The sequence below is a fragment of the Pseudopipra pipra genome, chromosome 1, assembly GCF_036250125.1.
Source record: "Pseudopipra pipra isolate bDixPip1 chromosome 1, bDixPip1.hap1, whole genome shotgun sequence".
NCBI lineage: Eukaryota > Metazoa > Chordata > Aves > Passeriformes > Pipridae > Pseudopipra > Pseudopipra pipra.
In genome coordinates, this window is record NC_087549.1 from 70,417,568 (window position 1) to 70,444,110 (window position 26,543).

A 26,543-nucleotide genomic window follows, 5' to 3' on the forward strand; every position below is an offset into this window, starting at 1 on the left:
ATTATGTGAAATTTCATATCCTTTGTGGTGAAAACAGACTCCTCTCTGGAAGTGGCTGGTTGAAGTAAAGTCTCTCTGCGGATTTTTACGTGAAGACCTGGAGGCTACTTCAGTGCTTCATCCTCTGGAAGAAAAGCAGCACAGAAATCATAGCCTTCTATATCCTTACTCTAGTTCCTGAGCTGCTGCAAAGGCTAAAATACCTCAGGTATTCAAGTCAGAGCAAGCCCTCAAAAACCCTTATTTACACATCCAAACTTTTATATATCAATCCTTTTGGGGTTTTTTTTAGCCCCAGCAAGCCATTTCTGTTGGATTTGCAGTGGGAAATCTCTTCCCTTAGTGTATGGCATAACATATTTTTATGAAACTTCTTTGCAAATCAGAATTACTAGACCCAGAAGTGAAGTCAGTTCATGTCCCTGTGACAGGTAAATTCTGCAAATGCAGGTGCAACAGCAGATATCCTGACTGTGTGAACCCAGGTCCTGCACGGAGAATGTGTTCCCGTGCCTGCATTGCATCTTATTGGTTGTGGGTGGGGCACGGGTGATGCCATTATATTACACAGTTCTGGGACTGCAAGGCTAAATTAAAATACAACAGTAGCAAGCAAAAGTCTTCCAGTCCACCACTGCAATAAAAAAGGAGGAACAGTTGCTCACACTGCATGTCTTTTGGTTTATGTATTCCTTTCATTATAGTATTGTCCTGGACCCTGACCATACAGTAGGCATCTGTAACAGATGAGCAAAGTTGATGGGTTTTGGCATTAGTAATCACAATGGATTTTTCCAACAGATACAGCTGTTGGGAAATATGGTTTAGGCATTGAGACAAAATCCTTGTGGTTTTTTAACTCACAGGAATGGAGGTGTTGAAGACTGAAGTGAAAAAGTGAAAGTTTTGTGCTATCTCTGAGTTCTGTTTGGGTTTCCATGGCATAGGACAGAGCCTTGGTGAGGAGGAAATGTATTAACAAATGCTTGTTAAAAGGTCTGATGAGTATGGGAGCCTCTGCAGATATTCTCTCCTTAAAGGTGTTTCGCTGCATGCTTTAGTACAGATCCATTATGATGTAGCATTTCTCCTCCTCCCCTGCTCCCCTCAATGTGTTTCATACCCTTTCAAGTCTGCCTTGTCCATTGTATTTCTCTGGCTACACCTACTACCTCTTAAGCCTCGTCCTGCTTTTTTGCTGAGCTGAATGTCTGTCAGGCTGCACCCTGCCAGGTTGCTGCTTTGACTCCATTGCCTAATAGGAAAGTCTGTTGATGCTGGCTCCAAACCACTCAGCTAGGGTAGATGTGCCTCTGTGCATAGCAGGCAGGTGTAAAAAGAGTTTGCTCCTGTGTGCTGGATTATTCTTGGCCAAAGTGTTTCTAAGATAACACAGGTGTTGCCACGTATAAACCCACTTAAGAGGAGAGGGTGTGTGCAGGGTTTGAAAGAAACAGGGCATAAAAAAGGCAAATCCACTGCATTTCTGTGGCATTGCGATCCCATGAAACCTGCCCAGAAGACAAGCTAGCTTGTGGAGAGATTGATTCATGCTGTGTAAACTGAGGTTTGGCTCTGGGAGAGGACTCCTTTTTTCTTTTTTTTTTTCTTTCTTTTTCTTTGGTTTGTTGTTTTTTGTTGGGGGTTTTTTGGGGTAGGAGGAGGATTAGGAGTGTGGGGGCATCTCCCTTTCATATCCTTGCAGACTGCATACAGAGGAGCTGTTGTAATTTAGCTACCAAAGACTCACTGATGATCAGCTGCTGCAAATATAAATCCAAGATCAAGAAGAACAAAACGGGGCTCTGGCCCTGCAATGGAAATGATTTCTCTTTCACTGCCTTAGGAGGATAAATGAAGGAGGCATTATTCTTAGCAGTTTGAATTAAGTTGCTGTTTGGAGTGATTTCAGGCAAAATTCTCCCCAGATAGATCACATGGTGTAATGTATCCACCTGAAAATGAAAATGCCAGTATAGACTAAGTGTCATGAATATATGACTTCTTCATATAGGTCATTATAAAAAAGAAAGGTGGCATAACTATCTGGATTTTATATTTGAAGAAACATGTACAGTGTTACTTCATCCGAAGTAACAAGAGAAGAAAATCTGTCTTTCTACTTTTTCACCCACAGTTCAGTTGCGATTTTCTGCTTTCAGATTCATAGCGCTTTTTGAGCGAGTTCCCCTAACAAATAGGTAGGTACAAGTGCTGTCTTGTAGGTTTGTGCTGAAATGCAGTGGTGAGGGCGCAGAGAGGTATTCAAAAGCAGACTGCTGCTTGTAACAGCTCACGCCCCTTGTATGTCTTAGATCCTCGAAGTACATGGGATTTTGGTTTGACTGGAAAGGGTATTAAAAGGAGAGACTTTACAGGTGGTGTCACTTGCCAGTCTTAATTGGACAAGAGGTGAAAGCAGATGGATAGTTGGCACTGGAGACCATATGCTACCACGAAACAGGGAGGTAATTGTCTAGTGTCTCTTGGTGACACTGCTATGAAAAACTATGAATTTTATTTTTTGATGTTGAATCTTCTTATGAGACAACATAAATACCATTTCATTAACTTTTTAAAGCATGAGTTGTTGTTTTCTCACTTGGAGAAAACAAAGTGCGTGTGTTTTGTGTGACCGCTGTTTAGTAATGTATGATGATATTGAGCTGTCTGTCCTTAATGCCAAATTTTCGTAATGAAATACAGAAGTACGGGTTATCTTTGCAATTATGACAGCTGGGGATGATAAACTTTATATAGAGACACAAACTTCAGGAGCATTTCTAAAGTTGTAATGTTCTCTATTTAGTCTGAGATCAAATTGGTAATGGGATGGAACGTGGAACTCATTTCCAGGGACTAAAGCAGACTCATAGGACCAAGGTTACTCTGCCTGTAGCAAAATATCAGTGTCTTTTCTACAGTAAACTTGTAATTATATAACATACTTCAGTGGAATTCCTTTTTGGCTCCATTATTTGTCATTTGTTATCTCATTCTGATCTGGGAATCCTTCTTTTGGTGTATGTTGTTCTTGGGGGCTTGCATGTTTTTCACCTGATACATGTTTTCTTGGTGAATTTGCAGTCCAATACCTGTTACTATTAAAAAGCTATTGTTGCCTTTTTGAACTAATATTGCAACATGCCAACAGGGTTCTGAGTTTTCAAGCTGATCTGATTCAGACTAAATTAATTCTGCATTTGAGTATATGCGAAACTGATCTGCACCACTGCTGTAGCTGGTGAGAACATTATGTCTAATCCTGGCAAGATGTCAGATCTGTTATCTTCTGTTAGTCCATCTTTCAGCTGCACTGCTACTGCAATGTTTAAAGTTTTCAAAGAGTAGAATGGGAAAGAGCAGTTTGTTTTAGGATATCCCTGAGTGTGGAAAGTATTAATGTGCATGTCTTTTTCATCTCCTTTGAAGCTCATGTTCAAACTTGAGTATTCTGTTAGTTTCCTGTGATAGTAGTTGGCATCAGATGGAGAGATCATGAGAAATTATGATGGTGATTTACTTCAGGTCAGCCACTGGCATGGCCGTGATTTCCCGCTTGTCTAGAACAGAACAGAAAAGGAGATCAGGCTATCTAGTCAAGAATTAAACTAGAGATGAGTAAGTTGATATGAGGAAAAATGAACAACTACTGCTTCAGGATGCATGGATCAAACTGTAGAATAACTATGATTGATACAATAAGTAAGCATTTTTCTGTTGGGAGTACTTTCCACAAAAATACTAATTAACAGTCAGGAAGTTGAATATGCCTAAGGAGTCTGGTTTTAATTCATCAGTTTCATATTTTTGCAACATAATGCGTAATCCCATTATACTGACTGTAAAAAACTGCTTCCGCTTTTCCTTCTTGCTCCAAAATGGGGTACTGTAGAATATTTATTGTATATGCAACAGGAGTAGTGACAGTGGTCTTTTTTTTTTTTTTTTTGCACACAATGGCTTACTTGTGATACTGAAGGTTGGCTTTCAGCTGATTACTGAAAAAAAAAGAACAGACACACTGGGTATCTGGCAGCACTGTATTTCTCTGCAGACTCTTTTCAGCTGGAAAGCATGGCCCTTTAAACAGTCTTTGGATAAGTCTGTATAAACTGTCACTGCCATTCTTAAAAACTAATTAAAACAACTCACTTTAATGTTTTTAAACTGAGGGCCAAGTTGCAGAACGACAGATTTCTCAATATTAGCTCATGAAAATATTTGTAGGTTAGGTTCAGAAATCCCCAACTGTTATTCCCCCAGTGTGCGCAAAGCAGTAAAAGCTAGTACTTCATGCATCAAATTGTTCCCGTAGCCCTGCTGTTGTTTTTTTTTTTTGAGGGAGTGGGCATTTGTTCCTGCTCTTCTCACTTTCTAAACAGATTGCCTATCTGTTATTAATGGTTATGAATTTTGCTGAAAATGTAAAATCTGACTCCTTACTACAACACAGATAATTATAGAAGTGTGATGAGAGTTTAGTAGTACTAGATAATGTAAAATAATGAATATTTTCAGAAGAAGGGGCGTATATCCTCTTCCTTGTTTCCCAGCTGGATTGAGGCTTTCTCATCCTTTTTTCAGTTTTTCAACTTTGCAGTACTGCACTTTCTAACCATACCTTCTTAGCAGCAGCTGCCAAGAGAAGATCAGTCTGGCAGTCCATGTCTGTCTCTTCCTTCTCCTTCTGTTTGTTTATTTCTTTAATTTTTATTGTCTTTGTTCCTGAAAGTTATTTTTTTCTCTTTTTCCAGTTTACAGAAATACAGCTTTCACATTATTTCTTTTTCTCCTAATGCCTTCTACCCCATGTGATTCATGTGCTACTGTTCTGTCCCAGCCTACTAGATTTTAGAAGGGTAACATTGCTGATATTATATCTTGGATTTACTGTATAATCAGGAAAGGATCCTAAAAAAAATCCACTGGCTTCCCATTCTCTAACTTATTATAAAATGCTATAAATACATTTCATACATGTTCACTAACATTTTTTTAATTATAGACATTTTTAGTTCTGTTAGTGGAATGGTAAGTGGAAACAGTTTAAAATCTCCATGCCTTGTGCATAGTTTCCTTGCTTTCTTGTGGGATTATTTTTTTGAATAGAAAAAAATGAAAGTTCTCAATTTGACTGATAGTTTGCCTCACAGAAATTGTGCTCAGAAATAAGCTTTGGTAACAGGGATGTATGTTAAAGATATTGCAGGAGCGGGTTACTTCGTTGGTTAAGGAAGGGTTATTCCGTTAATGTAATGGACAATGCTGATTTGCATACCAAGGGAATTAAATGTTTATCAGCTTTATTTCTGTAAGGATTGATACAAAATCAGCCAGACAGTTGTTCGCCCCGGCCAGTATAGTTAGCAGAGATGCCTGTTTGCCTTTTGTGATTCCATGAAGTTCGTTCTCTAATGATGGTGTAATTAACACAGCTTCGCCAAAGGAAAGGGGATTTCTCTTTTGGCTCTTGTATTTGTTATCCATTGTGAACAATAAGAACGCAAGAGCTAAAAATAGTGTCTAAAAGCACTATTTAAAAAGCAGTTGGAGGATCGCCATCGAAACGCCGGAGAAGCGCGGGGTACAGGCAGCTGCTGCCAGGCTGCTGCAGCTCGGGTTAAATTCAGGCTGAGGGAAGGAAGGAGGGAGACCCAGCTGCTCCTGGAGCCTCGGGCACCAGAGCTCCCCCGGGCGGTGCTTGGACCTCACTACCTCTCCCTCTGCTCACCTCGATGTGTTCACACTGAAAACTGCCGTCAGACACCTGACCGAGTTGTTAATTCCTTGAAAATACCAGCATTGAGAGACAAGTGTTCGGTATCAATGTGAATAATACCTTCCCGCCCTCCCACCCGCCCCCCTTTTCTTCCGTCACAAGAGAAATGTAACAGGTTTTAAAGATTTAAGACAGACATGATGCTATAACTTGAGCATTAGGGGTCTGGAGTACCTCTCCTATGACGACTGGCAGAGAGAGTTTGGGTGGTTCAGCCTGGGGAAGAGAAGGCTCTGGGGAGACCTGAGAGCACACAGTATACAGAGCTTGTCTGCCACCATCCAGATGTGTTGCTGCATCCCCGTGCTGTGATACTGTAACAGGAAGCTGCAATTGTTTTGCTTCAGCATTTGACATTGAAGGAGCATTCCCTGAGCTGGATTTAAGAAACTGCTGTTTGTTTATTGCTTTAAATATTGGATTTTACTGGATGCTTACGTGGTTTATTTTATCTCCATATACATGGAGGTTTTGTGAGTTCATTTTAATTAAAGGTCTAGCTTATTTGAATGGTAGACTTTCAAAGTTTGACTGAACTTTCTCCTGGTGTGCTGCTAGCTGAAGGCTGCAGGATAAGGGTAAGACTGAAGCCCTCTTGGCAAAATTTTGAGGCACTGTGTGATCCCATATTGGTGACCTTAGAACAAGGAATTCCACCTTCTCTGCACCACAGGTGAAGCTTCTCACCGGCCCTTGTAGTTTACTTGTGTGGTCTCATAAGGCATGTACTGCATTTGACATGGAGTGAAGGGGAAATGAGTGGCTCAGGGTCGGGAGAGATGAACTGGCCCTAATGGTTTTGTATCGGTTTTACTGCATAGCTTTTTTGGGGCCCGACATGAACATGGGATTTAGTGGATCTACTGATATTGTATTCCACTGCCCCTGTTGGTTGGTGTTCTTCTATAGCCAGAGTTTATATTGTCTTGTACAAGGCTTCTTGCACATAAGCTGATGCTTAAACCACCTTTGGGTTTCGGACAGTCCAGGTGCTGCAGATTGGCTTGTTGGTAGATCACTTGTCAAGAAACCTCTACGCTTCCGCAATGTCTGAGCACTTTGCTGTAGTATGCAAGTTGCCAGAGAAGGAGAAACTGGGTCATCGGAAGAGGTGGAGGGATCTGTCTGGGATGTGGAGGGTTCTGCTGCAGCAGAGAAATAAATGGGACCTTACTGTCTGGCAGCTTCTCCTTGTCCTTCAGCTGCAGATTTCCAAGCAATGTTCCTGGGTGGAGAAGCCAAATGGGAAGTGATGCTTTATTTCTGCGTCTTCATTTTTGCCAGTGTTGCTGATTTTCAATTGTATTGTGCTTCACTGGCAAGGTGGCGGGGCAGCTCTTATCGGGACTGAAAGAGTTGTTTCCAGCTGGCTCCACTACAGGGCATGACTGAGCCCCTCTGTGGCACCAACATGAACCCCGCTGGCTGTTCTCAGGCAAGCACTGGGAGGAAGATTCACTTTTCTTGTTACATGTGCAGACCTGTATACCTATCCTATAAATACTCTTTCCCTCACCACCCCCATCCCCCACCCCACGCCCCCCAGTTTATATCAAGAGAATATCTAGGAAAATACTTGGAAATATGTAGCTGTGTAGGCTGTGTATGTCTGTGGCTTTTCTTCAGACTAGCTGAAGAAGGGACTACAAAGCTATAGAACTAATTAACTGTAAAAGTTACTTGTTAAATAATACCAAATGAAGTCAGAATAAGATTTCTGTTAACATCACTTTTTTCTTCTTTCAACAGTGAAGATGTTTAGGGATTGACATAAATTCCCTTTTGTATGTATATGCATAATTAAAATGCAAAAGCACACTGCTTTGTCTACTTGACACCAGTTCCTTGTGGGTATAAGTTTGCTGATTCAAGAGAGAGACTGCTCAGTGAGGTTAAGGTTAAGCTATTTTATTTTTATGAAGTGGGGTTTTTTCATGCTAGCATTGATTCTTCAATATTCATATTATACGTTGAGCGTTTTTTCCACGCTAAGCCTGTCCTATCCTTCTCTGCAGCAGAAATGAAAAACAATATTATGCCACATGCTGTTTTCTCATTAATATCATGAGTATTGGTTCTTCTTTCTCTTCAGTGCCATCTACTACTGCCAACTATGCAGTTCAAGTGCACAAAAAGGGTGTGTGGAATTTGTAAACCCAACCCACATATTTTCAATTGTTCAGACTCTTCCAAGTTTAAAAATAAGCGGTTAGACTTGTTATGTGACATCATTCATATATGTTTAATTTAGTTGTCATTTGCCAAGACTATCAACGTGCCAGGTATTCAGTGAAAGATTAAACTTTCAAGTCATTATTTGCTTTGAGAAAAGCAGTGGTGAAATGAAATTCTCACTCTTCCTACCCCATCTCTCTGGACCTAATCCTGTAGTCAAAGACATCTGTGGTAAAGCATAGCTTGCTTTTAACAGCAGCATGGTCAGAATATTGGAATAAGGTTGGTGCATTAGTAAGTCTTTGGATATTGATAGGGAAATGAGACTGCCTGCAAAAAGTATTTTTACTAATGCCTATATGTGTGTGAATGAGTCCATGTATGTGTTTGATTCACACAGAGTGGAATTTTTGTGTTGCTGTTTATATCAGGCATCTGTCAGGAGGCTTCTGCTTCTGGGCTTTTGTTTGCTGACTCATACAAAGCACAAAGAATACATGATGTTTGATATCAGAGAATATGTTTTTTTATGCTCGCAGGCCAGGCAAAAGTACTCTGTTACTGTGCTTCTGGACCTGGCAGACCAAGTGCTCTGTCAAATCCAGTGCATCCTCTTGTGAGGGTGTGATATTGGCAATATAGCCAACAAATGACTCCAGGGTGCACAAATTACTCCTGTGTCTGTTTCCCTGGCTCTGAACGTGTCAGTGATAACACACAGTTGGTTACGGATCTCTGACATCTTCCATTGTTGCATAGTAATGTTTTTGCCATATAATAGCCTACTCAGGGTGGAATTAAAAAAAGTTCGGTCAAGCAGTTTCCTAAACACATTCATCTTTCACTGACTGATCCTGGTCCCAAATGTTGTGAGATTGAACTCATTCTGCTAGGAGGTCTGAGGCAACTGCAGTCTGGGTTGTCAGTGTCCTTCCTTTGCAGTTAAAATTTGGTGATGTCCTTCTACAGAGCAACAAGGAGTGTGATCTGCCTGTGCCTGCATCAGTAGATGTCTCTAATAATTTCTTTATTCATGGTATTATAGAGAAAGTTGATAGGAGGTAAAGCAATGCTGTACAGAAGTAGCTGAATCTAAATAATGAATATGATTTATACAGTATTTAATCCTACTTCTCCTATATTACTCCTGACTCATAAGCAGAAACACTGGCATATATCAGATACATATGCATGATATATCATTTGGGTAAGGGAAGAGCAGCCTTTGCATGCTGTATGTCCTGTGAAAGTGTGAAGCAAGCCTGTGCTTTTGTCAGTTATGACATGTAGCAGCTGTGGCTGTGGAAATGCTTTTGTTTTCCTGGAAGGAGTATGTACCCTTCCTTCTCACACTCTTGTGTGAGAATTAGCCCATGCTAATTCAGCAGCGTTTATTATCCTGAAGAGGAGGAACTAGGTGAGCTCACAGGATTAACTTGGATGGCATCACTGTTGTTTCTTCAGGGCTAGAATTAGACAGAACACAAGGGAGACAAGTCCCTTTCACTTTTATTATGGTAGGTGTCACTCTGCATTTCTCCTGCCTTGCTGCTTTGCTTGGGCACAGTTTATGTTGGGCTCAGGAGAACAGAAGTGGTTGGAGGAACCTGACTCTGTAAACTGCATCCAGGATTTTCCTGTCCAGGAGAGTCAAATAAACATTAGAGAGGATGCTGGATCTGCTAGCAGTTGAGTGTTCTCATCTCTCTTTGGGAAGCACAGTGCCAGCATGTGTCAAGTGAGCAACTGTTAGGCCCTGGCTCAGAGAGTGCTCCCTGTATGTTGGTAATTTCACCAATTATCACTATGCCACTGGCCTTCCTATTTCAGAGGAGGTGACCAAAGAGGTTGTGGTGTGTCAGGTCTGCCTTTATCTTGTGTCCTCAGATTTCCTTGACCTCTCTGGCTCATTTTAGAGTCGGAAATGATACAAAGTCAGGTGGTAATACATGAAGATAACCTTTCTTGCTTTTTTAATTGATTTTTTCCCTCTTTTTTTTTTTAATACATTACTTATATTTGATACTAATGGTTTTCAATGAGATATAGTAAGAGTATATAAGAGAACTGTGTCTTTGCAGATCTAAAAGGTTGAGTGCCCAGGGCAGTACCATGCAGTCGTTCCCTGTATCCCAAAGCTTCTTCAGGTGCCATGCTGCTGATGCTCGACATTCTCCTGGTCCTCGAAAGTTGTGTTTGAACTTGGGGAGGCAGCAAGTGGGGCTGTCAACACAGAGATAAAACTGAGCTCTGCTGAGGTTCTGCCAGGCTCAAAACTTGGCTTTCTGCAAGGTCAGTGGCAAAAGTCCCATTGACTTCACTGAGTCCAGGATATCTTTTAGTTTTTTATCAGTTGTGAGGAGGAAACTGTAGTTAATAATTTCAAAACTCTTTTATTTTCATTTAGTGTTCCCAGGTGGTAACTTTCAGATGGGGGCAGACACCCTTGCTTTAGCAGAACCTGACAACAGCTTGTGTGGCCATGCAATGCCAGATTTTACATGATTTTCATAAAAGATGAAGTTTATTTCATTATGTTCTTTGCCTGTATTTTCTTGGAAAATGTTTGTTTGTCTTTTTCAACAGTTGGTTTGATTTCACTTTAATTAACAGAGAGGAAGAAAAGCCTAATGTAATAGTTTTTCATGAGTCTCTGGAAGATTGGTGGCTGGTAGAGAGGACGGGCCTTGTAACCACCCCAGTGAGATGACAGCTTCAGGATAAGGTCCAGAGTTGAAGACAGTCATTAAGTGCTCCAGAACTGAAAGAAACTTGTGAGACTTTTCACCTTTTGTGATACAAAAAGCAATTCGGACAAGACAAGGAACCTGAAGGAAATCAGATGTCAATTATACTGCTGTTTCTTTGTTTTTGACAAGGAGATGGAAGTTTTTTCTCTCGGTTAAAATATCAGCTCTAAATTATCATGTGTTTTGGTCCTTGCATTTGAAGTACGTGTGCCTCTTGCCATTTCTAGCATAACTATGGCAGTTCACGTTACAAGGTAGTCTAATATACCCTGTTTCTTCTTGTGTGGGTTTTGTAGGCTCTGCTGAGTATGCAGCTGGCTCAGACATGTCTACAAAATCTTGCTATCACTACTGTGATGCCCCATCAGTACATACAGAGCAGCCTCAAGCATGTTTGCAATTGGGTTATCTCTGAGTAGCATTTAAAGCTCCCAAGCAGTATATCTTCAGCCTCTTGGTGAGGTTTTCTCAATGATAAGCTGTAACACTATTCCCATTGCTTCCAGTCTGCTGACGGGATGATACAAGGTTTTGGTTTTACTCTGTGAAGTCCCTAATGGTCCCGACTCTGTCTGTCTCCTGTCTGTCTCCTGTGTCCTGAGCCAGTGCCACACATTAGTAAAATTCCTAAAATAATCATCCCTGATTTGAAAGTGTATGATAAAGAGGGAGGGTATTTGGCTGCTTCCTCTCTCATATGATACTGTCTGGGTGTGTTGGCATACCTAATTTATCAAGATTTTCTTCATAATGTGATAAAGTTTGCACTGCATGAGGCTATATAGTCCTCAGTTGATATCATATCCTTTTGTTTTGAGAGTTTTAAAATCCATTAAGTACCACATATGCCTACAGGACACATTAAACAGAATTTTAAATGGAAACTAACTAAACAAATAGGTTTTGCTGGCATTTGAAAATCATTAAAATGTTTTTGTTCTTTGTTGATAAATCAAGATCACACTTCAGAGTCCTACTAATCAGCTATTTGGTGTTATAACTGTATTTGTCTGTGTTAACATTTGCAGTATTCTTTCTTGTCAGACTTCTGGTTTTTATAGTAATGTAGGTCTTTAACGTCCGCTGTAGAGTTGAAACAGAGTTTATTACTTTAGTTAAGTTTATGATTTAATAAATCAAAATATTTGAATTTCAATTTAGACTAAAAAGTACTTGATTCCTGTCATTTAGAAAGAAGAGAATATTATAAAAGTGAAAGCAAAATATATGTGGTTCTCATAAGAAATTTTAGTAAGCAAATAAGCACCAGGAAAATACATAGAAAGTCAGGTGAAACTGTGGGATTTCCTGATAAAAGAACATATGACATCCCATAAATACAGGGTCTGACAGCAGTTAAAACTGTTTTGTTGAGGTTGGATATTTCTTTATCTCATTAACACTGCATATTTGCTTCATTAGTCTTTTTTAATATACTGCTGCATATGATTTCTTACTGTCTGATGGAGTATAAATTAAAACTAAATTATAAATGCTAATTAAGAAGATGATTAAGAGTGTAAGGAATGTCCTGGCATCTCTGATTCTATTTCTCTGCAAGTGAATGTAACCTATATCTTACAAAAATACATCATTAGATCTTTAATGGGATTTTTTTCCAGCTCTAAAGAGAAGCTTGTCAGCCCTGTAGTTCTGGTGCCAGCTTCTTCTATGACATGTAGTTTTCTACAGTTAGAATTTACAGAATAATTGTAGATTAAAAAAACTAGTATATTCATGCCTTTGGTCTTCTAGATCGGGCAGTCCAAAGTAACTAAATTGTGCCTCCTTGTTTATCCTAGAGTATGTTTGCAGTCCTGGACTTTTGACTATGTAGGGAACGGGGGGCACTGGACTTGGATGAGCCTTCTCCTCCCCACCCCAGGAAATCTGATGTAAGGTCAGCCATGCAAGATTATAAGTGCATATCCAAGGGCAAGTAAACTTGAGAGGGAGCACAGAGGTATTCCCAGTTTTAGGAGAACTCAGTGCTGCTGGGAGATAAATGGCTTCAGTAATCCTGCCTGTCATGCTTTGTGTCTCTCTTGCCTGGGACCTTGTAGCTGAAAAGATTAACTCTAGGTTTCAGAAGAAGCACAGATACCTTCTGGCCTGCAGCCTATAAAGACATAGGGGTAGTTGCTATTAATTAATTTAATTTCTGCCTAGAAATATGTATTTTTAATGTTTTGGGAAGCCCTTCGGGGATCTAAGGGGTGCTTTGGAACTGGGCCAAGATGCCTCTACTCCGGTCTACAGCCTTTAACTTTCTGTCTGTATCCTCTTCTTTGGTTCATTAAGGTGTGAAGGTTTTGTGATCTTGCCACCATTTGTAGACAGATGAATAGAGGTAGGTGGAATAACATAGGTATAATTCTGCAAATTCTCCCTCAGTGACCATTGTCTGCCTGTTTTTGTTGGATCTGTTTTTAGAAGGGTGAATAGGTAAAATGAACTTCAACGGTGTATTCCTAGAGTGTTGTCATTAAATGAGAAGTGATGATCTGTCAACTCAGTTACAGGTGTTAATGTTCACCTTAGGCTTATGTATTTAAGCAGGTAATCATGCTAAAAAATTCTTCCCCATCTGTACCTCAGATGGACACTTCTAACACTGTTTCTAGTTGAAACAGGTATTGTTAGGGATATTATTCTGTAGTAATGTCAGTGATTTTCCACTGAGTTGCCCACTAGCTTGCAAGCATATTATAAAACTGGAATTAGCCCAGTAAATCACATCAGAATTTCGTTAACTATACATGTTGTTTTTCTCTGATTCTTTCAAAATTATCCCATCTCCTATATCCCCTGTAAACAGAGAATAAAGCAAGCACTTTACTGCAAGGAGCCCTAAGCTACAGTCTTCAGGCCTCTATAGAATGATTCTCAGTAGGTGGTAGTGAGGTTAAAAAGCCTGTGGGCACAAAAGGAGAGCACAATCTGTGATACCTTTGCTCAGTAATACAGTGCAAATGCACCTTGAATTTACATCTTTGTTGACAGTGCAAGTCACTACAGGAGAGTTTATAAATCAGTGTTTAAGCAATAAACTTTTATATTTGTTTATTTAAATAGCCTTATTGACAACGATTGTTGATAAGAGATTAAGAAAGGACATACTGAAATCTGTACAGCACCTATAACTCCAGGGGACATATACTGTATTCTGAGCCAGACTCAACCTTCAGTAATCATACCTTTAGTCGTTGACCCCTCTATAACTCATCTTCTCATTGCTGCCATGATATTCACTGTTAATAAACATGACAAAGAGTAATGTAGTTATTGGATGTTAATAAAGTCTATTCCAACTAATAGGTTACCTTTCCAGACTTAGAAATTTCATCATGGAGTTGTGCCATCCTTACAAAAACGCAGCTGATGTGAGTGCATCTGAAGGGTGTGTGTTTGCCCACAATATGCAGAGGACACAATGCCAGCAGTACTTCCAGCCTGCTTAGAAACATTCTTGCCTTTGTTTCATGACAGTGTTTTCCACAGGTGAGCATGGTTAGTGAGAGTCCAGTTAGCCAACATGAACCTGGCTATAAATTCACGAATAATGCTGAGAAGTCTCACTAGTTGTCTTGCCGGATAGTTTAACCTTGTGGGTTTTGCAGTTCAGCTATAGTATTTGCCATTTGCAGATAATTCAGTGTCCAAGTGGCTGTCTGCACGGTTGTAGCCTTCTATCTGCTAAACTAAGCATCCTTAAAAGAGCTTAGTGAAGATTTGAAAGCATGAAGAACAGAAGAGAGTGCCCTGGCAACAGGGCTTGGGCGTTTGACAGTGTAAGCATCAGTGTTGTGGATGTCTCTCTAAGTACATTTGGGGTGTTACCATGGACAGGTTTGGTGGTTTGTAGGTGGGGTTTTTGTTGTTTTGTTGTTTTTTTTTTTACTAACCAGTGCCATTATGCTCAAGTACGAATAACATAAAAATAGTATAGTTCTCTTTTCCTATTTAAGCATACCACACAAAGCAGCCTAATTTAGCACAGGTGAAGGAACTGGATAACATATCAGATGAGCATGAGCAGTGTAATGTTTTCATTAGGGTTTGCTTTACTTTTATTATTATTATAATTGTTGCTTGGAATGGAATGGACTAATAGCTCAATACTTGATAAATTCGGAAAAGAACATTGTAAGTGTGTGGGTAACAGAAGAAGAAATGAAAAATATTGGTGGGGATAGGATTGGGTGGCTGGTCACCTTGTATTACTGCATTACTGGTTACCCAGGAAGTCAGTTTAACAGCCATTGCTTAGCAATTTTTTTATTTTAATCAACGTAAAACTGGTGGGTAATTTTAGCTCAGGTGCTGATGGCTAAATACACTTGAGTCCTCAAGCTGAAATGTTTCCTGCCTTTGTGTTTTGATGCATCTGAGTCTTCTCCTGTGGCAGATGTCATTGTGAAAAGAGTGAGGCTTTACCACCCCTACCTAGTGTGCTGTTTTGCTACTTTGCTTTTCCAGAGCAAATTTTTTTGAAGGTGAGGCTTTTTGCGCAACTTCAAGCATGAATTGTTAGAGTTGTTTTGTTTTGATCATATCTCCCAAGCTAAAGAGTTAAAACTATTGGTGTATCTCTGACTGAGATACACAGTTAGATTGCAGATACTGAGATACTGCAGTTTAGATTGCAGGAGTTTAACTTGCCAAAATAGATTATCTCAGTTAGAGCGGGGTGCTAATAACACCAAGGTCACAGGCTCGATCCCTGTATGGGCCATTCATTTAAGAGCTGTATTCGGCGATCCTTGTGGCTCTCTTCCAACTCAGAATATTCTGTGATTCTGTGAAACAGTAACTTACCTTTGCTTTCTTGTCTTTAACCACCAAACACTTCTGTTTTTCTTTAGCATGTGTTTCAGCAGATGAGTCAAATAATTACATAACATTAGCTTCTCTCCCATTTCATTCCTCTTTACTGATGTGCAAATCGATGGAGTTGTACAGGATGGCACCAGCTCGTAGTGTGGTCTTTGCCACACACTGAATGTGTGGGTGGTATCTCAAAAGTCCTGTGATACAGCTATTAGTGATACAGACCTCGCAGTGCTTATTCTGGCAGTGTTTTCATTAATTGCAGCGGGCATGTACCCAAATCCTGGGATTTGGCTGGTTTTTAAAAGATTTTCTCTAGGGCTAGTATCATGTTTTGTTTTGGGAACTGATACAGGTAGATCTATTAGGCTCCCTAGCATGACTGTGATTAGTAAGTGTAAAAGCATTTGTAGGCTGCAGTGTTACTCCTTGATCAGTTAAAGCCCACCCCACATTCAGTTCCATCCCCGCTTTCACTCCAAGAGAGAGCTTTCTAAAGTATCATGGCCTGTGCACTACAGAAAGTCAGGTTAGACTGCTTATGGCTTCTTCTGGCCATAAAAATGACTATATCATGAAACTGATATGTCAAGTGCTCTGTAATGGATCTCGAGAGAACTCGTTAGTGACTGAAGGAGGATTAGACTTTGATTGGAAAATAACACACTACGATTCTTAATTGAAAGTGTGGGTGATGTAGATAGAAAAATTCCTTGAGGATACCAGCCATAGGCTAACAAATTATTTAGCCTTCCAGTCAGAGGATGGGCTCTCAGTAGTTCAGCTATGTAATGTCTGAGTCCCAGCTGGATGGAAGGCCATTTTCTCTTGTTTGGCAGCTACGCGATGTTTTGCAAGCAAAGGAGTGGCCAGGTCTCTGCCATGTGTTAGGACAAATTTCAGCCTCTTGTGAAATCAGTCATATATGGCAAGATGTCCCTGGTAGCAGATTTATAGCAGTTTACTCACTTGTACATTTGAGATTGGGAAACTGCAGCCCAACACTTGTTAATGATTGATTGGTTAAGTTTGAAATTAGACAAGAGTAGGAACTACTTCATTAGACAGTGTACCATCTCACCTCAAAGTGGGGATATTAATTAAATTTATTACTAACAGAATCAGAGCAGGAGAATGAAAAGCAAAATAAATCTTAGACACCACCCCTCCCTCCTTCCAAATTCTACCTCCTCTCCCCCAGCGGCGCAGGGAGATGGGGAATGAGGGTTACAGTTGGTTGTTGTTTCTGCTGCTGCTCAGGGAGAGGAGTCCTTCCCCTGCTTCTCTTGGGGTCCCTCCCATGGGAGACAGTTCTCCATGAACTTATCCAGTGTAAGTCCATCCCACATCCAACAGTTCTCTGCTGCCACATGGGTCACTTTTCCACGAGGTGCAGTTCTTCAGGCACGGGCTGCTCCAGTGTGGATCCCCCACAGGGCCTCAGGTCCTACCAGGAAAACCTGTTCCAGTGTGGGCTCCTCTCCCCATGGGTTAGCAGGCCCCTGCCAGGCCCCTGCTCCACCATGGGCCTCCCACAGGGTCACAGCCTCCTTCAGGCACTCACCTGCTCTGGTGTGGGTCTTCTCCACGGGCTGCGGGTGGGTCTCTGCACCCCTGTAGACCTCCGTGGGCTGCCCGGGCACAGCTGCTTCACCGTGGTCTGCACCACAGGCTGCAGGGGAACCTCAGCTTTGGCACTTGGAGCACCTCCTCTCCTTCCTTCTCCACTGACCTTGGTGTCTGCAGAGTTGTTCACATGTTCTCACTCTGCTCATCACTGACTGATGTTTTCATCTGCCCAATAACGTTTTTGTCTTCTTAAATGTGTTAGTCCATAGGCATTACTATCATTTCCGGTTGGCTCAGTGACAGGTCCATCCTGCTGGCTGGCATTGGCGTCACCAGACACGGGGGGTGCTTCTGGCTGCTTCTAACAGAAGCCACCCTTGTAGCCCCCCACGGTATCAAAATTTGGCCACACAAACCCAATACAACTTCCATCCCTGCTTCCTCTTATACAAATGCACTCATTCTGTTTGCTTCTGGCCTTTTGGGTTTTTTTCTTCTGGCATAGAAACTTGATCTTTAAAATATGTAAAGCTCTGTAAAGTTTCTCATCAATCGAATAAAATAGAAGATCAAAAATATAATTAAATAACTTTCACTCTTTGCCAAAAACAAATTATTTTTTCTTGTCTATTTTGGGTGACTTTATCATGCCTGCAAGGAATAATTTTCATCATATATGTCAATATGAATCTGCATTAAAAATAGAATGATTTTTTGAAAGTAATATCCAATTCAAATAGATTTTTAAAAAAAAGAAAACCATAAAATAATTACATACCATAGCCAGTGAATTCAGAGTAAAGATTGTTAAAATCAAAACAAAAACTTATTTTTTAAAAAATAAAGTAATGCAGGGAACTCTTAATTGTTCCCTGAGCCATATCCACATGGAGGTAATCTAGTTCATTACATTTTAGTTCATTACATTACATTTTAGTGAAGATTTCAGCTCTTTAGAAAGTGTAACATTGGTGTAATATTGTAAATGTTACAAAAATGTTGTAAAATAATACTGGAAGTTACCACAAGAGTAATGCATTTAAACCTGTAATTTATGTACTAGGTATAAGACATTTAAAGGTGTAAGTTGCCTGTGTTGTACATAATTGTAATGAATTGGTATATTTAGCCAGTGATAGACAAAATACGCTTGATTTATTTTTTTTTAATTAATTTAAATGCTACAGATGGCAAAGTGGAATGGAGCTCTATTTTGTGATGTATGGCTGTCTGGATGAATTCCTGCCTCTTTAGTAGTTATGGACATTATCGTGCTCCCCTGGTGTCTATTCTGTCTCTCTGTGATTTGTTTGACTTTCAGTTTCTATTGAGGTGCCTTAATGTTGGTGCCGATCTTTACACTTGTGTTGCGTTACAATTTTTTTGAGCTGCTGTGTCTAGAAGATGGAAAGATTTTACTTACAAGGAAAGAACTTGGCGTACTATTAATTCTGATATAGTGGTTGTCTCTTTCCCAGACTATGATCTGGGTCTTCTTTGCTTTGCCATGAGCAACGAAGAATGAAAAAGAAATGTTCTCTGACAGAGACCTGCTTCTCAGGCTAGATCAGTAAGCAGGAGTGACTTCCACCATGCTTTGTCTTGATGGTTTGGAGTATGATGTGTGTCCCTCTGAGCTAAGTTTCTGGTTTTGCTGTGCAAAGTGCCAGGGCAGGAGGGGAAAGGGAGTGAGTGAATGGTACTCATCTGCTTTTTTTTTTCTCACACAGCAATGTGCATAGATTTCCCCTCAAAAGACTGTAGGAGTGCAGTCACCCGAAAGTAAAGAATGTTTATTCCCATGTTTCCTGTTTTTCATTTGAGGGGTACTGTGTCTGTATTCACTTACCACTGAGCACTTCCATTTTGGTTTATTCCTCCTAATTATGAGGTGGGGTGTACATGACTGTCACAAAAAAACCCTCTACAAATGTTCCAGCCTTGTGCATTGACTAGATTGCGAATTGACTTACCAGACTGTGCTAGTTGTTCATTATATCAAAAATGAATGTTTCCATAATTCTGCTATGTTGGAGGTTGGTTGGGATTTTGTTTTAGTTTTAGTGGGTTTTTCTGTGGTTGGGTTTTTTTTGGTTTTTTGTTGTTTTGGTTTTTTTTTTTTGGTTTGGTTTGGGTTTTTTTTTTTTGTGGGGATTTTTTAGGGTTTTTTTTCTTTGTTTTTTTTTTTTGTTGTTTTTTGTTTATTTGGTTTTTTGGTTTTGTTTCTTTGTGGTGGGCTTTTGTTTGTTTGTTTTTTCTTCAGGTTTTTCGTTTTGCGCTTTTGTGTGTGTTTTTGTTGTTGTTTTTGTTGCTTATTTAAAATGAATGGTTAGAGAGAGGCTTGGCATAGAGAGAACCAGATTCTACGAATGGGTAAAGTTTGGAGCTCTTGCCAAAGTCCCACTGACATCCATGGGATGAAGTTCGCCCTGTTAAGTTGCCATAGCCCTACAGCGCGGAGAGGATTATGTATGGAGCGTGGTGAAAATGTGTAGGATCTGTTTCACTTTCACTCTTATATTTTTGTGTGTGTTTTAGACCTTATCTGAAGAAAGGCAATCTCTGCAAAGCCTTGCCATGGCGGTGGAAGTCCCAGGACCACTCCTGGGTTTTTTAGCATAGGATTGTAAAGTCCAGGTTGCATCCTGTTGCTTGGTAGTTATATATTAATAAATCGTGGGTCCAAAGGGCTCCTGTTACTTTGTCTAGAAGCTTACAAGAAACTTTTCTTCATTTCTGTTGACTTTCTTCAATGTGCTGTACTACAGAAATACTGGTCTTGTTGGTCAGTTTCCTTGTTTTTCCTTTTCCATTTTGAGAAGCCTGATGCCTTTACTGAGAACAGTGCTGGTAGGTTATTTATGTGTTCTGCCTAATTATTTCATGACTGTAAGCATTTTTTCAACTTACAGCAAAGTGAGAAGGGTTAGTTCAAGCCTCAGTAAAAGTCACTGTACATTTATGTATTAGAATCAGCTGCTTCTTTTTAATCTGTCTCTTATCTCAAGGACCGTATGGAAGCATTCATGTAACCATGAATTAAACCTAATCATAGATTTCAAATGTTTCCACTTCTAACTTCTACCACAAATTAAAAGCAGGTAGGTGGTCTTAATAGGTGTCTCAGTAGTGAGCACAGTGAAAGAAGTTTGTGGAGAAAACATGGCTGCTGAATTAAATTTAGTTTATCTCACACTGAAGACTGGTATGCAACTTTTTTATAGTATGTTGTGTTTATCATGTGGAAAGTACCCATACTTAAAAGAGGCTTTTAAATCACTCACTTTCTCTGTGCATTATTTTAGTGGGGTAACAAAAAGGCTTTTATTATGGAGTGCTTTGCTATTGTCCTTTATAACCATTGTAGCTCTGACAAAGAAGGATGAATTCTTTTTCTGGCTCACTTTCAATAGTATTAACAAGCTTCTAGGCACCTTCTGACTGCAGTTGCTGGAGCCTGTCAGAAAGCAGCTGCTTGTGCCAGATCCAAAGTAGAGCTAGATCTGTGGATTTCAGTCTGCAGTTCATGGAGCTTCTTTCTACTACTGAGATGTTTCAGAAAGTTGGCTAGGAAATGCAAATCTGTGCCACGTATCACTCTACAAATGTGAACTTTAGAGGGATTTGCTTCCACTGAAATAATTTGAGATCTGTCATTTGGAAAATGTTGAAAACCAGACATTTAAAGCACTTGCAGTGTTTCAAGAGAATATGTAGTCGTTATTGGGGAAAAGTTCGTGTGAGGTCACCTGAACTGTAGCTAGGTTTGTGAGACTGCAGTGGGAGTGTTTTCCCTTTTCCTTTCTCTGATGTCTCTGAAGGAAACAGACCTGTCCTCTCCTTTCTGCACAAAAGAAAAGGAGGACTGTAGTATCTACAAGGCCCTATCTGCGTAATGCCAAAAAGAACAGGCATTGTTACATGTTATATAGAGTTAAAGTGAACATCACTGGTCAATGTATAGCTGATGCTTTTGATGGTATGATGTCTGATTTGCTGACATACTATACACACTGCCCCCTACCCCAGCCCCAAGCAGTTTTATACAAGGTCAGTAACTGCAGACTTGGCTGTAGAGTACTTAAAAAGAAAAAAAAATAAAAAATAAAAATAATTTAAAAAGTCACACTCATTTCAGAGCTATAAATTAGTATTAAGGTGTCTGACCTTGTTTGTCTGTTCTTGCAGAAAACCAGATGCAGCTTTGTTATCGCTAGGGAACAGATATCTTGTGTAACTTACTCCTGACTTACTTGCTGCTCCTTAATCAACTTCAAAACTCACTCTTTTTTCACTTCTCCCCTGAAGTCTCTTCAAGTCTCTTCCATTTCAGATGTTTTCAGTTTCATGATTATTTTATTACCATTGCTTTATTTTCTTATCTTTGTTCACTGTGAGATCTGGAATTTACAAGTCCAGGTAACTCATATTTACAACTAGTTCTGCCAGCCTCAGAACACTTGCCGTCTTCTTTTCTTCCCACTCACTTTGGTACTTTGTCAGGAACACTGTTGCAATTGTCTCCCACATTATAGGACAAGCTTTAAAAACTAAAATAAAAGCTTGTTTTAAGAAATAGGTTGATGTGAATCTCTGTAACTACTTATATTGATGCTGTTGGTGTTATGAAGGGCAAGAATTACATCATTTGCAAATTGATATGAAGTCCTTAAACTTTGCACTGCATGATTGTAAGGCTGTGTTGGCATGATCTGGATGTATGCAAAACTCCCACGTCTCTCACCATCTGCTTACAAATAACAACTGTAGCTAAAGGTAAAGGTATGTGAGCAGAAGATGAATCCCAATTTTTTTTTTTTCCGACAGGCAAGTAAGAGTTTGTTTCATAGAGATATAGAAAGTCAAGGTAGTTTGACAAACAGTAAAGCCTCGAACTTCCTGCCATCACCTCCATAGGGAGGAGCTTAGAAGCTGCAAGTTAGTGACTGATGACTTCATGACTCATTGGGTGTATACAGGATAAAAAGTGAATGTTCAGGAAAAAATTCTGATGGAAGAGGAATTGCTGTATGCTGATAAATAAAGCAGTACCTTGCCCTGCATATTTGTAGAGAATGCTATTTGCTATGCACACAGGAAAGGAAAGGCAATATCTTCATCACTGCCAATTTTACAGTATCCTGCAGAGGTCTAACTGAAATGTGTATTTTCAAGGCAGTGTAACAAATTTTTGTAGTTGAGACACGTAATAGAAATTGTTGGTCAAATGCAAAACTGACTTAAAAGTATAAGGGGTTTGGATTGTTTCTGAACTAATCTTTTTTTTTTCCCCTTTCTTTTTTTTTTTAATGTGATATAGCTCTTACTATTTTTCTCTGCCAGGAGCTTACACTGATAATCCAAGCTGTATGTTTAGTCTTTTTATCTGTGAGAATACGGGTTATCTCTTCTTAAAGAAGACTTGGATTTGGTATTTCAGTTCAGTTTTTTGGTTTCTTTTTTTCCCCTAAACACAGTTTTGCCTTTGGCTGATTCAACCACTAAGCTTTTCAGGCTTTGTAGGGTTAGAGTGCTTTTTCTGTACTCTTCCTTTCTGGACCTCGGTTTATGTTGTTTGCGGGGTGAAAATGATGTGCAGAATTATAATCTTTTCTTTTCCTGCATCCTAAAACAGAAAAATTTTAAAAATGCAGACAGTAAGCCTGGGTAATAATTTCTGAGTAAATATTTTACTGCTTTTTCCATCTGTTACACTAAAATCAGACTTAAACTAGGCATAAATCTAGTCAGAAGAGGTCACTGGGGTATTAATCATCAGAGTTAATCCTCTTAGACATGTGCTTGGTATGAGGCCAGCTATTCAGAAATTTAACAGCACACATATGTTGCTTATCTGTCTGGCAGCTTGCCAATGAAGTAAACTTTGAATTTGTGGTGGGTTTCTATCTCTGTAAAGTACACTGCTTGTTTGGTGCAAGCTGATGCAGCTTTTTTGTATATCACACATTGTGCATCGCCTGCTACTGAAGAATGAGTTCCTTTCAGGGTGCTTTCAAAGAGCTATAGCCTAGTGTTGTATGGTAAGAAGTGATATCATTCACAGTTGACCTTTTCATGGTGCTTCCCTGTGAAGTATGATGAGCCAGATTTAATACTACTAACTCAGAGCAGAGGAGGAGACAGTATTTCAAGTAGAGTAATACTGTGGAACCCAAATATAGCTGAATGAAACCTCACCCTGCCTCCACTCCTGCCATTCTGACTTGGAAGAAACATTCATGTATGTAAATACAACTCTTTCTTGAGTCAGGTCTGGACTGGACCCAGCATTTCTGTTTCTCACTTCATTGGAGCAGGCTTCATACTCGACAGAAAAATTATTATATCATATCCCACTTGTGAAACTGATTCATCCCCTGGAGCATGGAAAACAAACAGTAGGAGTGAGTGCATTATTAAAAAATTAGTGTATTTTTAGAGAAGAGGTAAAAATAAAAGTGCAACTCCATTGAAAAATTTCATGATAAAGAAAATGACTCGCATTAGAGGAATTTTTTAAAACAATCTGAGATTATGGCTGAAAGAACATGTATCTCTTAGTAATGTGTTTATACTTTTCTTGCAAGAAATTATTAATTTTTTTCTTGCCTTTTTTTCTCAAGGAAAAGAATGAAAGCTCGTGCTCCTCCTCCACCAAATCAACCTTCTGCAGCAAGTAGAATTCACAATGAGCGCAAGTCCCCTGCAGAGACAGCTGTAATTTCTGATCAGAACCTCGTGAGCATGAAGGAGAACATGATAAACAGATTGGTGGACTTCACAGTCATTTTACCCAGCGGGGTGGAGCAGAAGAACACAGTACAAGGAAGGTAGGGCTTTGATTGTCTCCCACTTTCTGGAGCCCCTTGTTCCCAGTGGGATATTTGCTGATATTGGTGTCTGTCTTTCTGACTTTATGGGATTTCTCTGTCATGCGCTTCTCTGCTTTTTGAGCAGCTGCTGCACCAGAGAGTCCTGAGAGCCATATATAAAGGACTCTCTCTTCTGGGGCAGGAAGAATGTAGCAGCTACTGTGTCACTGGCCCTATGGACCACAATCAGCACATGTGCATCTATTTCATGTAGTGCCAGTAGGCTTAGATTGTATCACATTTCATAATCCAGAATGGGTTTGGTGCAGTGGAAGTAGGTGGCTCCTGGCAAACAGCAGTCCTGACAGTATGACTGCCTGGAATCATGCCAAAAAGCAAGCTTGGAAGATGAATGATTCCTTACATTCAGAGATGCCACCTTCACAAATACTTTGCAGTTGTGTAGACAGCAAAGCATCTGCTCATATTTAGGAAGCCTTTTATATAGAGAAGTGTATTTTATTCCATAAAGAGGAAGAGGTTCTCCTTGCTACTTACTGGGTACAACCAAGGGCAAATTGTATTGGAAAGGCAATTTTAAGATAATTTTCTTCACTATGGAAACTCTTTCTTATCCTCATCCTCTCTGCGTGAATTGGTTTGAAAGAGGGAGATGTTACTTTAGGAAATAATTTGAAAAACTTTTAAAAATATGATCAATACTATGATGAAACTGTAGCAAACAATGGTCAGCAGCAGATAAATTGTAGGAAGTGTAGCATCAAATTCAGAGGATATATAGGTGCCTGTTGATAAAGCAGGGTCTGTGCTTATTTTACATTTGGGGTTTTCAGTAGTTAATTGCATTCCTGTAGAACTACTCTTTTTGGTCTGGTATATTAGTCTGTTTTAACTGTTTGCCTGTTAGTGTATTTTGATGGCTGAGGAGGATGTGTACAGCAGTTGTTATTCGCTCTCAGGAGACTAGTGCAACTTGTGTGGGTCAGTCCCAAAGCCAGAGTGATAAAGATTTGAAAGGAAAGCAGTGCTTATCAGGGCTTTTGGATTAGACATGTAATGATTGAGTTTTTATGGGGAGATTTGGATTTAATGAGAGAAAGAAGAGAACAGGCCTGAGAAGTAGAACAGGACACGAAACTCATGAGCCATTAGATCCCAAAGAAAGGTGATATTTCACCGTCAAATTCAAGCCTGAGAGCTGACAAGCTGAGAGCTGACAAGAGGCTGATACTCATGCAGCATTTTGTATTGAGACATAGATAATTGCCATATGGTTAGAAAATATTTTCCTTTCCCTCAAAAAAACCATAATCCCAGAACAAACAGTCCAAGAGCACTAGAAGAATGGTGTTTTAATGTGGCTTTTTGAAGAACATAAAAGCTAGAGGAGCAAAGAACAACTAGAAAGTCCCTGTACAATAAACATTCTGTGTCTTGCACAGTTGTTTATCACTACCTATCACATACACTGAGACTGAGTATTTCATTTATTAGTCTTTAGTCTGTGGACTAAAACCTGAAAGAAATGTTGAAAATGAAACTTCACATGTTTCTGTGGGGTTATTTGTATCATCTGCATTAAGCATTCTAAGAAACCAAACTATTCTCTTCGTTGTTTGTGAAGGTGTTCACTTTTCTCTGGTAACTGCAGGTGTAGGGCTCTGATTTAGGTGGCAGTTAAATTCCTGCTTGTGTTAATGTGCTAATCTGCATATCACCAGTGCCTAATCTAGGTAGTAGCTGTTCTCCCTCAGCGCTGTCTTGAAGACTTGGAGTGGAGAAGTCAGTGACATGGATAGTCAGCTGTGGGAAGTGGAAGATGATAGAAATTGAGGAAGGGGGAGTAATCATCCTAACAAGTTATGAAGTAAGAAAAGGATACTCTGTAATGAGCCCTGTATTACAGTGCCATCAGTCTGTGAACAGACCTCATATGTATTGCTGTTCTTTCTAATAACTGGAAGATGTAATTTTCTGTACATTAACACTGGTAATGATTTTAGGTATCTGGAATAGTAAAATGTCAAGAGTATCTGAAATCTGTAGTGGATGAACTGTCTTAAGTATCTGGGTTTGGGTGAAAACCCAGGCTTTTTCAGGCTTTTGCATTGTTTTGGCATTGTGAACCGAACAGCTGTGAAGACAGTGGTAGTCAGAGGTAGACATTAAATTATGAAGATACTGCATTTTAAAAAAAAGTGGTGGTTTTTTTTTAGTTTGAGGCAAGTATAAGAGCCTCAAGTATAAGTGCAAGTAATGAATTTTTTTTCCCCGTTCACTCTTTTTATCTGTGGTGATATCATAAAAGGGCATTGCAGAAAACCTACTGTTGTTTATACTGCTGTAAATCTTCAGTATTTTTGTTGCCATCATCAAAACTGCATTCTGCAAAATCTGCTTTTGGGCACCCTGGGGAAATAGTTTTTTTTATTGCGGAAAAATTTGCAAAACCTTGCCCTGGGCATCTTCATAATAAAAAATTATTCTGTAGTTTCAGGAAAGCAGTTCACAGAACAATGAAGTACACTTGATTATATTTGAAAAGATAAATACTGTAGGCAATTAGTATCACTTAAGGTTATTCTAAATCAACTAAGTTAAAAG

The 26,543-nt window shown here is 39.6% G+C and overlaps 1 protein-coding gene across 13 annotated transcripts in view; it reads left to right on the plus strand.

Moving 5' to 3' along the window:
* The window catches only part of COBL (cordon-bleu WH2 repeat protein), a 172,937-nt gene that overhangs the window by 36,500 nt on the left and 109,894 nt on the right, over positions 1–26,543 (plus strand). For 12 of the 13 annotated variants that reach the window (XM_064660440.1, XM_064660394.1, XM_064660405.1 and 9 more), the window contains one exon: positions 23,730–23,936. In XM_064660440.1, coding sequence (XP_064516510.1) covers positions 23,737–23,936 — 200 coding nt within the window. In that variant the 5' untranslated portion in view covers positions 23,730–23,736. Of the gene's footprint in view, positions 1–19,816; positions 19,957–23,729; positions 23,937–26,543 lie in introns of those variants that run through there. The other variant, XM_064660448.1, reaches the window with a different exon arrangement.